This window comes from Corvus moneduloides, chromosome 5 (genome assembly GCF_009650955.1).
Source record: "Corvus moneduloides isolate bCorMon1 chromosome 5, bCorMon1.pri, whole genome shotgun sequence".
In the NCBI taxonomy this organism is placed as follows: Eukaryota; Metazoa; Chordata; class Aves; order Passeriformes; family Corvidae; genus Corvus; species Corvus moneduloides.
In genome coordinates this window covers 37,182,136-37,196,377 of record NC_045480.1, presented here as the reverse complement: position 1 = coordinate 37,196,377, position 14,242 = coordinate 37,182,136, and the positions used below count along the sequence as shown (strand labels likewise).

Below are 14,242 nucleotides of genomic sequence, written 5' to 3'. Positions count from 1 at the left end.
GAAAGGAAATGTTCTTTTTCCTTTCGAGATTACAGATAGACACAGAGGAGCGTTGCGGTATCTTAGGGGGTTTATTTTATTTTATTCTGCTGGAACAAAGAAATTGAAGTATTTTAAAAATTATTTTTAGGGTCACACAAGGCTTTGTTTTTCTTTTCTCCCTCCTCCTGGCAAGCATGTTTTACCGCGAGAATTTAATCCTTCAGATAAATTGTCTAACATTATCTTTTTCCTCTGGAGACGAGATGATCAGCTTTCTCATCCACCCCCCCGTCCCTCCTTCCTGGTAGTAGCACTGATTGTAATGTACAGCTGGACAAGTGTCAGCCGTTCAAGACTGCGAACAGCCAGTGGAGGCTTAAGTTGTATTTATTCAATTATTACTTTTTTTATCTCCTTGAGGGAAAAAAATAGAGTGATACGAAACATAAAAAATCGTAAAGTAAGAAGTTTGTCAAAATAAGCGCATCAAACGTGGTCTTGGGTCCCGCTGAGCCAAGGCTTCCACGCTGGCTGTTCAGCGTTACCGTCAGCCAGCCCCAGCTCTCAATTAGAGGCGATTCATTAGGATTTAATAGCAGGTGCAAAGCCATCTCCTTGCCAGCAGCACTGCCGTTTGGGTAGGGAATCGTCTGGTTTTAGAGCGGCCTCCAACTCTCCCGGCTCGTTCTAAACCTGGCTACCACTTTGGATAACGGGGTGTCGGCGCGCCTGCGACTGCCCGCGTGTAAGCGTTGCACTTTGTTTGGCTAATTTCTCCCTGCCGACATAAGGTGGAAATCTGCCTGGCTCGATATTTATTTTGAAAGACAGCGCTGTGGGCTGCGCTGGGAATGCGCCGGGAGAAATCGGGCTGAGATAAAGCAAGCGCTGGGCCGGGGGCTGGGGGGAGCGAGGTGGGTGGGGGGAGTAACCCCTCCCGCGGAATGCACCGCTTTTGCTTTCTCAAAGTCCCAAACAGACAAATAAACAAACAACCTCGGCGGCAAACTCAGAGGAGCCGGAGCCTTCGGGGTTCAAAACCGGGCCGTGCCGAGGAGCCCCGGAGCTGGAGTGCCGCGTCCCACTGCACCCGCATCCCAGCTGGCGGCCGCGGCCGGGCCGGGGCTTGGAAAGCGTCGCCGTGATTACACCCAAGTGGAGAGCAGGATGGCTCCGAGCCGTCTGATCTGACGTCAACATGTCTCTAGCTCCTCGCTGCAAGATAGAGGCAGCAGAGCCGGGGGAGGGACGGCTCTAATCATTCCCAGATGTCTCTAATAGCAGATATAAAGACTTATATAGTGTCTGAGAATAAATTTGTAATCAATGCTCTAAAATCGCATCATCAAAGCAATGGTATTTCTGGAGGAAAATGGGATTGGGGGGAGGGAAAACTGAGGAAGAGGGAGACACACACCGCGCTGGTTTGGGAGGGGAAGAGGCAGGCACAGGGAACCTCCGAAATCCGCTGGCCCCGCGCATCACCCGGCTTTGCTAGAATTTATGTGAATATATAATTCAGATAACAACTCTGCTTTACGCTCCGTTGTATGTGACAAGCTGAAACAGCTGAACAGTAATTGGCTAATTAGAAATAGAAACGATGGGAACTGGTTTGCAAAGGCACATATTTCATGGCCCGCAGGAAAAAAAACCTCAAATTAAAAATATATAAAACATTGATAAGCCCCTCGTTACAGCAGAGGGGATTATGTCTGTAGGCGTGCGGAATGCGTTTCCTTCCCATCGCTACTTGGAGATTTCTTCTGGGTGTATTTGTGAGTCGCTGGGCGAGTACGTGTGAAAAAGGAGGATTAAGGTTAGGTTTCCAAGCGCAAAAGGAGGATATTTTGCTTAGGGGTTTTATTATTAACCTTCTCTCCCCATCTCCCTGCCCTCCTTTCAAGTTCATGCTGTCTCCACAGCATCCCCTAGTACTGTTTTATATCCCGCGAATTTGCCCGCGTATGGCCCGGCGCTTGTTCTAGAGGTGTCTTTGGCTTGGCCGAGAGGCCCCGTTGCAGCTCTTTGACAACGATATCAAACTAGAAATAATTATTGCAATAATCTTTTGAGGCAAAGAAGAGGTCCTGGGAACCACGGGGGAGAGGGGGAGTATGTGTAAAAAAAAAAAAAACCCAGACCACAACATAAAGCAAAACGAAGGAAAAAAAGCCCCACCACATTTTTTCTCTTTTGCTTGCAGGAGTGCAGGTATGGCATACACATCCGATAGCAATGAGGTCCCGCATGTTGCAGGGTCCCCCAAAACTCAGTACTGCCAGCAGCCGATAGGCTCGCTGCCAGCAGCGGATCACAGAGCCGGCCCCTCGCTGCGTCCCTGCTTTCCAAAACCCGGACGAGCTCTGAAATTCCACGCTGCTGTCTGCCTCGGGGCCCCCAGGGGACACGGAGCCACTGGGGAGGTCCTCGCCTCCCTGCGAGAGGGCGACCGTGCTGTTTCGGGCCTGCAGCCGGGCCCACACCCCGGGGAACCGAGGAGCCGCTCCCTGGGAGGGAAGGGGAGGAGGGACGTCACCCGGAGGAGTTTTGTCGCTCTTCCTTTTCAAGGGCAGAAAAAAAATTAAAATGCTATGTTCTCTTGAGAGGGAGCGGAGAGTCTCGCTCCCCCAGCCACGAAACGAGGCGACGAGCCTAAGACACGGGTCTGTAAGTCAATCAGGGGACAGGGGCTTCAGCGACCCGGCTGCTCTCCCCCGGCCCCCTGCCCTCCCTTCTCTCTTCCTCCCTGCACCCACAGAGAAATGTTGCAGAGTGGGAAAGGCTGCTAAGCCTCCTCCTTCGTGCCTTAAACCTCGGTAAAAGCTCCCAGAAATATTTTGGCCCCGAGGAATTACCGGACAGGTCGACGGGATGCCGATGCCCCCGGGTGCGGGCAGGATGCAGAGCGCAGCGCTCTGCTGTTATCAGGCCTTGGCTCCGCCGGCGGAGAGCTGAGGCCAGGGCACTGACATCCCCATCTACCATCAATTTACCTTCTGCTTCCCCATTTAGCTTTTAACGTCAAAACCTACATTTTTGTCGGCTCCGGCCTGTCTAGGGCTCCTGTGATTTAGCTGCAGGAATGGCTGCTCCTGAGAAAATAGCAACATCCTCATTAGTGAGCAATTAAAAGAGATCCTCCTTAGCGGATTCAGAGGGGGTCCCAGTTCTGATAAACTGACTCTACAAAACCGGAAAATTATTCATGGGGAAATATCGGACAGGCTATTCGGAGACTGGATATCGGAGCCGCCCGCCAGCCCTACCGCGCATCACTCGGGGGGGAATTGCAACCCGGTGACTCGGTTGAGGGAATCTACAGAGAACCTGCCCATGATGTGCAGCACCGCAGCACTCGCAGCCACCCCTCACCCCTTTTATTTTTTCCTGTGCCGCTATAAAAAAAATAAAAATTGTTTGAGCAGGGAACCCAGAGTGCGAGAAGCTCCAGTTCATCAGCTGCGCAACTAATAGGCAAGGAAAAGCAAACAAGGGGGCAGATTCTTCTCTCCAAGTGTTATAAACAGAGGCAAGTGTCTGTAAACACAGACCCATGCTGGAGAGCAGAGCCGAGCTGCCTGACCCGACGGGAGGGAGGGCACATCACTTTTGTCTGGTTGTTGTAACCCCGCAACCTTCCCACTGTCAGCAGGGGCGGCGAAACGGCATAGGGGCTCCCTTATCTTTTTATGGGCAATTGCACATCTACCTACGCTTACTGCTGGGTCTCGTTGGGAACCACTTCCTTAGGCGCGGTGACATGGGAAGGCCGGCAGGTAAGCAGCCCTGGACCTGGAGAGAAAGCCAGCTTGGTTTAAGTTGAGATGATTGGAGTAAAAGTACAAAATACGAGCCCTAATTTTATTATGGAAAAGGTGGAAAACCTTTCCCTTAATCAGGAATGGACAAAAAATACCTAGACCATCTTCCTTATGTGAATTTAATTTAATTCCTTTAATTTTTTTCCTTGCGCGCCTGCGATGCAGAAGGATGCCACGCATTTCCCAGCACGGAAGTCTTGCAGCTCGCCCTGGTACTGGGGAGCAGAAAAGTCACCAGACTGGCCCCGGGACCCTTGTAAAGGAGTCGATAGACGGGGCGAAATATATAAAGAAAGAGAGATCCTGCTGGGGAAGCAATGAACGTACTAAAGAGACCCAGAGCATGGGCTGCTGCAGTTTGCAGCTGGATAAAAAAGGTTAAAAATAATTATACTCGCTGTGGCGTACTGGAAACGTGCAACCCAGGAGAGTTTTAGGAACCACAAAGCTAATATTAAGTTCACCGTAGCTCATTGTAAATCTTACATATTCCCTACAGCACACCCTTCCCACCCACCCGCAAATCCCTTGCCTTGTTCACTCTTTCTTCCTTGACGTAAAATTACCTGCTACATAATCACTCTGAACAAAGCTCACCAGCCTCCCTCGCCTGCCTCCGGCCCCTCTCCGGGAAGCCGCCCCCGCTCCGGGCCCGCGCCTGGCACCGCCGCGGCCCGGGCTCCGGCAGCACGAAAACCGCGCATCTCTGCTATTCCTGACCCGCCCGGGGTTTGCACCCTTGTCCATTTCCCGTTCGCAGTAGGTCTCCTGCATGGAGAACACCACCACAAGGAATTCCTGTTCAGCTGAACTGCCGGTTTCTGTTCAACACTCACAGGGCTGAGAGACCACTCCCTCCCTCTACCCCTCCTTTCATTCAGTCACTTGTTTAAAAATAAAATTAGGAGCCATCTTTATAATTTAGTTTACTTCCGAATATTTTAAATATTATGAAAAAAAAGCCATAAACAACGCTGTTATTCAAAACATTTTGAGGTATAAAACATAAAAAGATTTGGATTTTCTTTTTCTCCTTTTTCTTTTTTTTTTCTTTTGTTTTGTAAAAAACACACACAGTGGTTTATTGAGTACTTACAACGTTTACACCTTCAATATTAATTAGATTCCACTTTTTCCCTTACGGACGGAAGTGCACATAACCAATAACTGTTGAAAACATCTTCAAATACCGAACGACCACAACAAAATTACAACACTAAATACCGAGTCAATCGAAACATTGGTGCAACTGCTTCTGTTGAAATATAGCTTTATAATTCCATGAATATTTATATCCAAAAGGCCAAGTATTAAAGATACACTTCACATACACACTAATGCCAGGGAGGGATTTTTTTCCTTCTCTATGATTCTGTTTTCCCCACGTGTTTTATACAGAGCAAATAACATTCACAAAACATTTAGAGACATTACCCCTTACCAAGCTGGAGTTTCCTCTTCATATATGGAATGCTTTTTCCCTCTCCTTCAAATATCCACATTTTGGGGGGTTGGGGGAGAAATTGCACATAAATAAACTGGATGATTCCAAATACAAAGAGTCCTCAGAGGAGAGCTCACTACCGAGACTAAGAGGATGGCTCCTCCAGTCCTGCCGTGCTCACTGCTTGAGCTCCAAAGCCCAGACATGCTGCGGCCAGCCAGTCCTCCCTTTGGTTTTCTTATCGTTGCTGCTAACTGTGCTTTTCAAGATTTCGTTCTGGGGAGACACGATGCGAGGGGAGAGAGAGAAACAGAAGGGGGAGAGGGGAGAAAAAAAGGTTAGATATATTCCTCCACTTTCTAAGTCGCATCTGCTTTGCTTCGAGTTCGAAAACTACGACGAGACTCGAGCTCATCGAGGCCTGCGGGCTTCAAGAGACATAACGGGGACCTCCCTGGGATCTCGCCGCGGGCGAAGCCGCCGCCCGTGGGAGCAGCCTCGCGTGGTGCGCGACCGCCCGCGGGCCCCGGCGGAGGCCGATTCCCGCTCCGTGCCACCCCGCTGCTCTGCCGCGGCCGGAGCGCAGGGCTGGAGGCTGAGAGGCGCCAGTCATCCACGGGGATTACGAAAAGGCCCCCCCTAAACCATCCCCTCCCTGATTGCGGGGAGAAGCTGGGCACCGGCATGTACCAGGGCAAAATATAGGACTTGCGGCCACGAATATATGCGGGAATCAATCACACGCGAGCACGCCACGGGGCCTACACGAAATTGGGCTTGCGCTGCCTCGCCTAAGCAGATTCTCCCGCTAAAAATCAAAAAAGTTGAAGCGCCGAGTGCAGAGACGGGAAAGCCTCTCGCTGCGAACCTCGTACTTGCCGAGGGTTTAAAGCTGGGCTGGGCTTAGCAGGTAATCATGCCTCCAGATTTTCTTTTTAAGAGAGCGGAGGCTTGCCTCCTGCGAGATCACGGTTTGGTATACGGGACAAGCAGCAGCCCGGGAAATAACCTCCCCGGGGGCCCCTAATGTGGCAGCCTTTTCCCCGCGGCTGCTCTCAACCAGCGGGTCGGATCCGGACGCTGACGGCCGCCCGCGGCTGTGGCACTGTCCCGCTTTTGGCCCGCAGCTACGGCCAGGGACCGGTGGGACCGAGGTGTCCCCTACGGACATCCCCCGGCGACTCTGGCCAGCGAGGCGCCGGGTGGGCTCGGATGGGGCACCGGCGGGCGACCGAGCAGCCTCCCCTCCGCGGCTCCCCCGCCCCGTCCCGCCCCGTCCCGTTCCGAAGCACTGACCAGCTCTTTCTTCCTCTTCTCTTCCTTCACGTCTGTCTTCTTGATCTCAGCCTTGAAAGCCTCCGCCTCCCCGTTCTGGTCGTCCTTCGCCAGCAGGTCCATGAGGTAGGCGATGTAGCTGGTGGCCAGACGGAGGGTTTTGATCTTGGAGAGCTTGGTGTCGGCGGGCACGTTGGGGATGCACTCCCTCAGCTCCGCGAAGGCGCTGTTGATGCTCTGAGTCCTGCGCCGCTCCTTGCGGTTCGCCGTGCCCCTGCGTTTCACCGGCCGGGGCCCCCCGAGCCCGGGCGGGCCGTTCCCGGGAGGCACCCCCCCGTAATGGGAGTGGTCCATGCCCGGCGCCCCGTTGGCGTACTCAGGGCTGTAGGACAGAGCCATGCTGTAGTCGGGGGGGGACATCTCCGGGTGGCTGCTGATGAGCCAGCCGTGGAAGTAGGGGTTCTCCTCGTGGCCACAGCGGGTGGCGGCGGCGGCAGCGGCAGCGGCGGCGGCAGCGAAAGGGTAGCCCTCATGGTGCACCACCGGGTGGTGGGGGAAGCCGCCCACTAGACTCATCCCCGCTCCCTAGAGCACCCCACCCCACCCCCCCCGGGCCCCAAAACAAAGGTTTCCCCTCCCCGCCCGCCCCCCCACCCCCGTCGCAGCGGCGGGAGATGCTGCCCGCCGCTCGCCCCTCAGCACTGCCCCGCTGCCCGCTGCCTCTCCATAGGGCGCTGCTGCAAAGTCCCCGCGGGTGCCCGAGCGATCCCCCCTCCCCGGGCGCCGCCGCCGCCGCTCATGCGTTGTGCCTCCACCTCCTCCTCCTCCTCGCCCGGGGCCGAGTCTTCGAGGAAGCGCGCACAAAAAAAAAAAAAAAAAAAAACAACCAAAAAAAAAGCTATGGAGAGATGTCGACCAAAAACAAAATGGCTTGGCTTCCCAGCCTGGGATCTTCCTCTCCTCTTGCTTCCCTGCGCTCTCGCCAAGTCCGCCGCGGCCCGGCCGGGTGGTACTTACACGCGGCCCCCCTCCATGCGCCCCGGGCTCGGGGCGGGCGGGCGGGCGGCGCTGGCTCTGCCCTGCGCGGCAGCGGGGCCGTCAGTGCTGGGCGGGCGCTCGCATCGCTGCCCGCCGCGCCGCGCAGCTCAGCGCCCCGGCGCTCCTCTGCGGCATCCGCGCCGCTCGGCCGGGCGCGGCGGCGGCGGGCGACGGCGGGGCTCGGCGCGGCGCGGGGCACTGGCAGGGCTCCCCGGCCCGATCTCCATGTACAGCTACATGTTTAGGGCCGCTCGGGTTAATATATGTCGTCAGAAGCGGCGGCCGCCAATGGCCGGGGCGGAGGCGGAGCCCGCCGCCCTCCGCAATAAAACTTTTTGATGTTCGCTCTGCTAATTGCCGAGCTCCTCTTTTAGGATTGGCTGCCCCTCCGCATCCCTAATGTAATTAAAACAAGGGGGGGAAAATTATCATGGAGGCAGAGGTTAATGCAAGTGTTTAGCAGATGCCTTATAGTAAAATCTGCATTAAAAAATTTGAAAAAAACCCAAACAACAAAACCCCCCCTACAAACTCATTAAAACTTAAATATCGGATAATCTCAAACCAGGTACAGTATGGATCCAAGAAGTTTCTTGGCAAAAGTCTATGTGAGAGCTTGATAGGCTCGGAGGTTGCTTTGGCAAAGTGTTTTGTGCCGGTCCGGTAGAGGAACAAATAAAACCGGCTTCGGAGGGCACTTCATCGATGCCCGATTGCAACAGGCCTGCCCCAGCAGCGTTCCGGCTTATATTTGTATTGCTGGTTAATACACACCACCAGATCACTAGTTTCCGTGAGGAGGGAGGCGAAGCTGCTCTGCCTTGCCTGTCACCAGACTTGCGACCCGGGTTCGCATGGGCTGGCTCCGACTGCGCGCCTGCTGACTGACCGAGGGAGCGGAGCGCTCGGGACTTGGAGGGGGATGGTATTTTCTTCCAGAAAGAATAGTTTTGAGACATTAACAGTAAGTTCGACTCTAACTGATTCTTTTCCAGCTTGCTGCCTACGCCTATGCACCTCCACCAGCCTTCACCCGAGTGACTTATGTGCCTCAAATCGGTTTTATGCTTCTCTAACTGGTACTATCGGTAAGTAACCGAATATTTTTTACAGCATGTTCCGAGCTAATTTTCTAGCTTCTACTAACAAATACATAAATATTTCTCAGCATTCCTGCTTCTGCAATAAAAAAGACCAGCATCTGCAGAAAGCAGGTTTAGTTATCGAAAGGGAGCAGTTAAATGTTCGCTTAACGGCCAGGCCAAGGACGAAATCTCCTGTAGCTATTTAGGTGCTTTGCTTTGGTAAGCTTGAAGATATTACAAAAGAAAAATGAATCTCAAGCTGTAACTCATGGATAGCTGGGAGGCGAGGTGCATTTGTTGTCATCCTCAAATGGAGCCGAGCATTACTAAATAGCTGCGAAATACCAAATAGCCGCCCTTATTTGTGCTGGCTGATGCCTAGGCTGATTCGGCGTATATTACAATGCCGTTCTACAATATAGGCAGTGTGGAAAACTGTGTCAACAGGAGCGGAGAGGTCATAAATTAAAGAAAGAGAAAGATAGAGATGGAGGAGTCGGCGAAAGAAGGCAGCAAGAACTCTGGTCCAATATCTGCAGCAGCTTAATGCGCTCTCCGGCCCCTCTGCAGAGGCTGTGGGGGTTCCTCGGGGGAAGCTCTGGGTGGTGGGAAGAGGGCGAAAAGCAACTCAATGCTCGGGGAGAGGAGGCAGGCTGAGCTCGGGCGGTTCCGGCGTGGAGAGGACTGCCGACAGTGCACGGCGGCTTGTTGGGGCCCGGGGGCTTTGCCAGTGGGTCTGCGGGCTCTCGGGAGGGAGTGCCCTGCAGGGCGTGGACGGTCTCCGCGGATGAGGCCGTCCGCCAAGGAGCAGCCTGCTGCGGTACCAGGGAGCTGGCCTCGTCGGAGAGCTGCTAAAGGCGAAGCAAAATGCCGGCCCCGCGGTTCGGCAGGACGGGGAGCGTAGAGTCGGACCTAGAGAGGAGACATGCACGGAGCGCAGACACGCAGGGGTATGTTTTTATAGGCAAATACACATATGCGTGAGCGTCTGGGTGTAAACTGAGTACGAAAGCGAAAAACTAGTCCAGATGTAGAATTGATGTATATACACATATATCTCACATGTAGGCACACATGCTTGTAACCAACTGATGAATATCTGTATCTATATATGGACAAGCAGAATCCTATATATTGTGTTATCCTAAGGAAATAATGTGTCTGCAGCGTGGATTTTTAAATGTAAGGAAGGCCGTGGGCACACCGTGCAGGCAGAGCCCTGGAGGGGCCAGGCAGAGTGTCCCTGCGGCTCGGGATGGGATGTCTGCAGGGCGCAGCCTGGAAATCCACCCAGTTTCTGCAGCGGTTCTCCAGTTTTGTTTTGCTGCGATATATTCTTGATGGGAAGAAGAAGTGGACATTGTCAAGGCCGGAAAGTTATACTGGCTTGCAAACGGGCGTGTGTTTCTTTACGTTCTCCCTGTTTGTGTACGAGCTTTCCGATACACCGAAGGTTAGACTGCAGCTGTGACGGTCTCTGTGACAAGACATTACGGCCACTCCGATAACATCTCAAATGATGAAGGAAACGGAAAACACGAGACAGAGAAAAAGTAATAAAATATACAGGAGATATCTATCAGAACACCAGTCTCCAAAGCTAGCATCATGATTGCTTAATTAACTTTGGAGAAAGAGGGTCTCTAGATAAAGCACCCAGAAGGATCTTATATATATATTTTTTCCTCCTATCCCAGCAGATATTTATGAGTATTATAAAGCGAGTTTTAAAGCAAATGCAACTCTCGTGCCCTCCCTCAGCTGTTAAATATTCAGGATTCCGATAATGGGTTGTAGCCTTTTCTTTTTGATCCACGAGTTGAAAAACGCTGCAGCTCAAAGTACCTTTCCCAATACGATACTCAAATTCTACTAAAAAGCACCAGCATTTTGCCAATCTTACACTTATTGATTTGATTAGATTTTTTTTGTGCACAAATCATATGCTGGAAAAAAAAAAAAAACCAAACAAGAAAAAACCCCAGAAAATAAAAAGAAACCCTAGTCTTATGTCACTTTATTTCCCTGCCAAAATAGTTGCATGTAAGGCGGCGATTTATCTGGACTCTGCTGCCAAACAGGACTCTGCTAGCTTGCGGTAATAAATAAAATTTGGTGGAGACTTTGCCGAGGCTGGTTTTCTGTACCCGCTTTCTAAAATTTATTTTATTTTTTCTGGAGTTGGTATGTGGGGCTGTATGGGTAGGTTTTGCCCCGCGGTTGCTGCCTGTCCAGCCCCGCAGCCGTCCGCGGGGCCGAGCGGGAGGAAGGGGCTGCCCTTGCCCCCCGGTGGGTGCCCCGCGACGCCCGGGGAGCGGGGGCAGGAGCCCGCGGCGGGGGGTGGCGGGCCGGGCGCCCGCTCAGAGCCGCCGGGGCCACCCGCTGCCCTGCCCCGGCGCTCAGTCGCCGCCGGGCCGCTTATCGCCAGGTCACTTCTCTCCTCCCGGCCAAGAGTAGGGTGGGAGTTGGGATAACAGAACAATAGAGCTGTGCTCCCCCCTCCTCCCCCCGGGCTTGTGTGAATTAAGCTAAATTGCAAATTAACCTAATTTCTCCGAATCAGTCGGGGAAAACCGTATGGAAACGGGGAAGAGATGCCGACGCTGGGTGGTCGGAAACCCACATCTGCTGGGGACTCCGGGGCTGGCTGACTGGGAACACTGCAGCCACACCGGGCCAGGCCCTGTGAGGAGCAGGCCAGGGGCAGAGAGGCGCCTCACCGGTGCCTAGGCTGCGAGCCCACTCATTTGCTTCTTTACCGCACCTTCCTTTTGAGGAGGGTCCGAAATCGGTGGGACGATTATGGGGACAGGGCAGCGGCGGGAGCCGCAGTCACCACTGAAGTGCCTGGTACCGACGCCAGACCTACCCACCCCTGCTCCGTGCAGCAGCTCCGGGATGTCCCTTCATAATTTTCATTAAAGCAAAGAAACAATCAGACAAACGAAAGCACCCCAAGGGCACCCCGTCCTTCGCTTTTGAGGCGCTGCCCTGGCCGGGCAGCCCCCTCGGCATCTCTCCTTCCCGCAGCTCCCTAAGTGCCGGGGTACCGATTTCCTCTCCTTTCGCCCGGCTGCCCACCACATCACTCAACCGCCCGGTGCACGGCTTGAAAAGCCGAGACGGGTTTGAATTTATAGAGTGCATGATGTCATTGACCCGGGACCAAACGTATCAGAAAGGGGTATCATTCTAGGATGGATTTGAGGATGCCAGAGCATCGCGTGTCCCAGGGGTGCCACGCGTCCTCTATCCGGGCAGTCGCTTAGGAATTCGTGAAAGAACACAAACACGCAAGAAAAGGGATTTTTGAAAAGACGCACGGAGAAATATGATTTGGAGGTCAACCTGTCAGTGCGGGTTAATGAAAAGGACTTCTGCCTAATGGGTCTGGCTTGCACCCTCTCTTGTGCTTACACAACCTGAATTGCAATGCCCAGGGCAGAGGGCGGGATCGGGCCCAGCAGGCCCGAATTAATCGCTGCCCTTGGAGGTGGAGGAACCCTGGTTTACATTACTATTATCGGTAATGAACGCCCACATATTTCAGGCATGATAATCTCCCAGCCGTGTGTATACAGAAAAAAAAAAAACCAAAAACCAAAAAAACAAAACCAAAAACCGAAAAGAAAAGAAAAAAAGAAAAAAAGGAAGGAGAAAAGATCGGGGATGAGAAAAACTCAAGACACTGACCATTTCGTAAGTCACAATGATTGGCAGTAAGTGCAGGACCCTACGCGTTTTACCACTGCATGTGCAAGCAATTATTCAAGGATTGCTTATATTTGTGACTGAAGATCCAGAGTTGCATTTAGACTCTGGACAGGAATCAGGGAAAGAAAAGCAAAACATTGCGCATTCCAACCAAGACCCCTTCTTTGTCAGAAGAATGGTAGTAAAGACCTTACAAAATTCTACAGTGTCTCTATTTATTGGAATTGTTACATAGATCTCCTGTACATGCACATGTATAAACACGCACACGCATGCAGACAAACACACTGTTTTTCCACTTAATATTTGTTTGTATTCCCGGGAAAGAGCATCTTAAGCCGCTCTTGAGCTCGATGCTGATGAAATAGCTCGCGAATGTAATTGCCTCCATTAACGAATATTTTGTCCTCCAGCATCTGAAGTTCAGACGGTGGAGGAAGAAGAAGGCTAGGCTGGCATCGTTTTGTGTTTGGGTTGACAAAAATCAACACTTCTATTGTCATTCTTCATGGAAAGTCTCCATTTAAAGAGGCTGGGGTTTAAGAAGCCTTCATAGATCAAAGGTAACCTCGCTTGGCTTAAGAGAGAAGTCCCTCTGGAACAGTGAAAATTAGCTGCAATTTGGCCCTAACTACACGCCCCAAAATGTCGGTGTCGTCCTGCTGGTGTCCCCCGCGCCGTATACCTGCTGCACTGCACCCCGCTCCCGCTTGCCCGGGATCGGCTGCAGCACACGGGCTTGTCCGAAAATTCAGCAGCTGAGTCCTACAAATGTCGGCTGCACACTTGTTGCAAGCATCAGCCCGTACCGCAATTCCTATATGCGTATCTCGGTGTAATTGATCTGGCTGAGTGAGGTCTTTTTGGTAATTTGGATACACCAAGTCTCCAGTTAATGACATATAATCAGCCTTTAGGTCACTTGGTCATTCTCTTATTACAAACCCCTCCTGCTCTCTCTGATCTCCTTTCAAACTAAATTTCACACAAACAAATAAAGCAAGACAGGGACAAGTCCTTAAAATGCAAGAGTGAAATATTGGAGAATTGCTCGTGGGGAACTATAAACATTTTAAAAAAGAAAAAACCGAAAAGATAGGACAGAACATCTTATCGAGAAAGAGAGCATTGTGTACAAAACATGGAGGGAAAACCGGTCTGGCTTGTGTTAAACGTGACATAAAATTAAAATAAAATAATTACAAACAGAAACAGCATAATGTAAACAGAATACAGGAGGAGACTTTACTAGAAACGCATGGCCGCGTACCGTAATTTGTTCGTGCAGATGATACAACCTATCTGTGGACACAAAAAATGTTTGTTTGCTGCGCTTTAGCAAGAAGTAAATTTCTTTACTCTTCTTTTCAGGAAAGTTAAGAAGCCGGAAAATGGAGAATTGAGTGTCATGTACCTCCCCAGATCTGCAGGGAAACGGAGCAGCGGCCAAAAGGAGCGGGTGTAAATGCGACAACAAAAATAAATACTTTATATCACCGTGCAGAACTTATTTTACTAAGTCAACACTTTTTTTTTCTGCAGCTCACCTTTTCTTTCCTCTAGGGAGAGACAATGCTCACTTTTTATTAGGTGTTCCCTAAAAGTTTATTTTGATCCCCGTCCAGGTGTGTATGTATATGTATGTGTATGTATATATATATATATATAATATATAAAAAAGTATATACGTATATACATATGTATATAATCAACAGGCTAAGGGTCATGTATGAGCACAGGCTGGTGCGGTGACCGGGAAGAAGGGTGATCAGATGCTCTAGGTGAGATCTCAGGGCCCTACAGGCTGCAGGCAGCTCATTGCAAACCGAGCCCCGTTTTCGGAGCTAAAGTCGATTTATAAAATCGAGAGAGGGGAGATA

At 51.6% G+C, this 14,242-nt stretch overlaps 1 protein-coding gene and 1 long non-coding RNA gene across 3 annotated transcripts; one reads left to right on the top strand and one right to left on the bottom strand.

The window, feature by feature from the left end:
- Positions 1–4,717: 4,717 nt before the first annotated feature.
- HAND2 (heart and neural crest derivatives expressed 2) lies at positions 4,718–7,120 on the bottom strand. The gene is made up of 2 exons (XM_032109924.1): positions 6,547–7,120; positions 4,718–5,526 (listed from the first exon to the last, which is right to left on the bottom strand). The coding sequence occupies exons 1-2, from the start codon at positions 7,099–7,101 to the stop codon at positions 5,428–5,430; spliced, it is 654 nt and encodes a 217-aa protein (XP_031965815.1). The 5' UTR covers positions 7,102–7,120; the 3' UTR covers positions 4,718–5,427.
- LOC116444490 lies at positions 6,554–13,872 on the top strand. 2 transcript variants are annotated; one of them, XR_004240339.1, is made up of 4 exons: positions 6,554–6,651; positions 8,559–8,651; positions 12,776–12,925; positions 13,734–13,872. It is a non-coding gene; the product is annotated as an uncharacterized LOC116444490 (long non-coding RNA). The 2 variants fall into 2 exon arrangements; XR_004240337.1 differs by lacking the exon at positions 6,554–6,651 and adding an exon at positions 7,771–8,131.
- Positions 13,873–14,242: the final 370 nt, after the last annotated feature.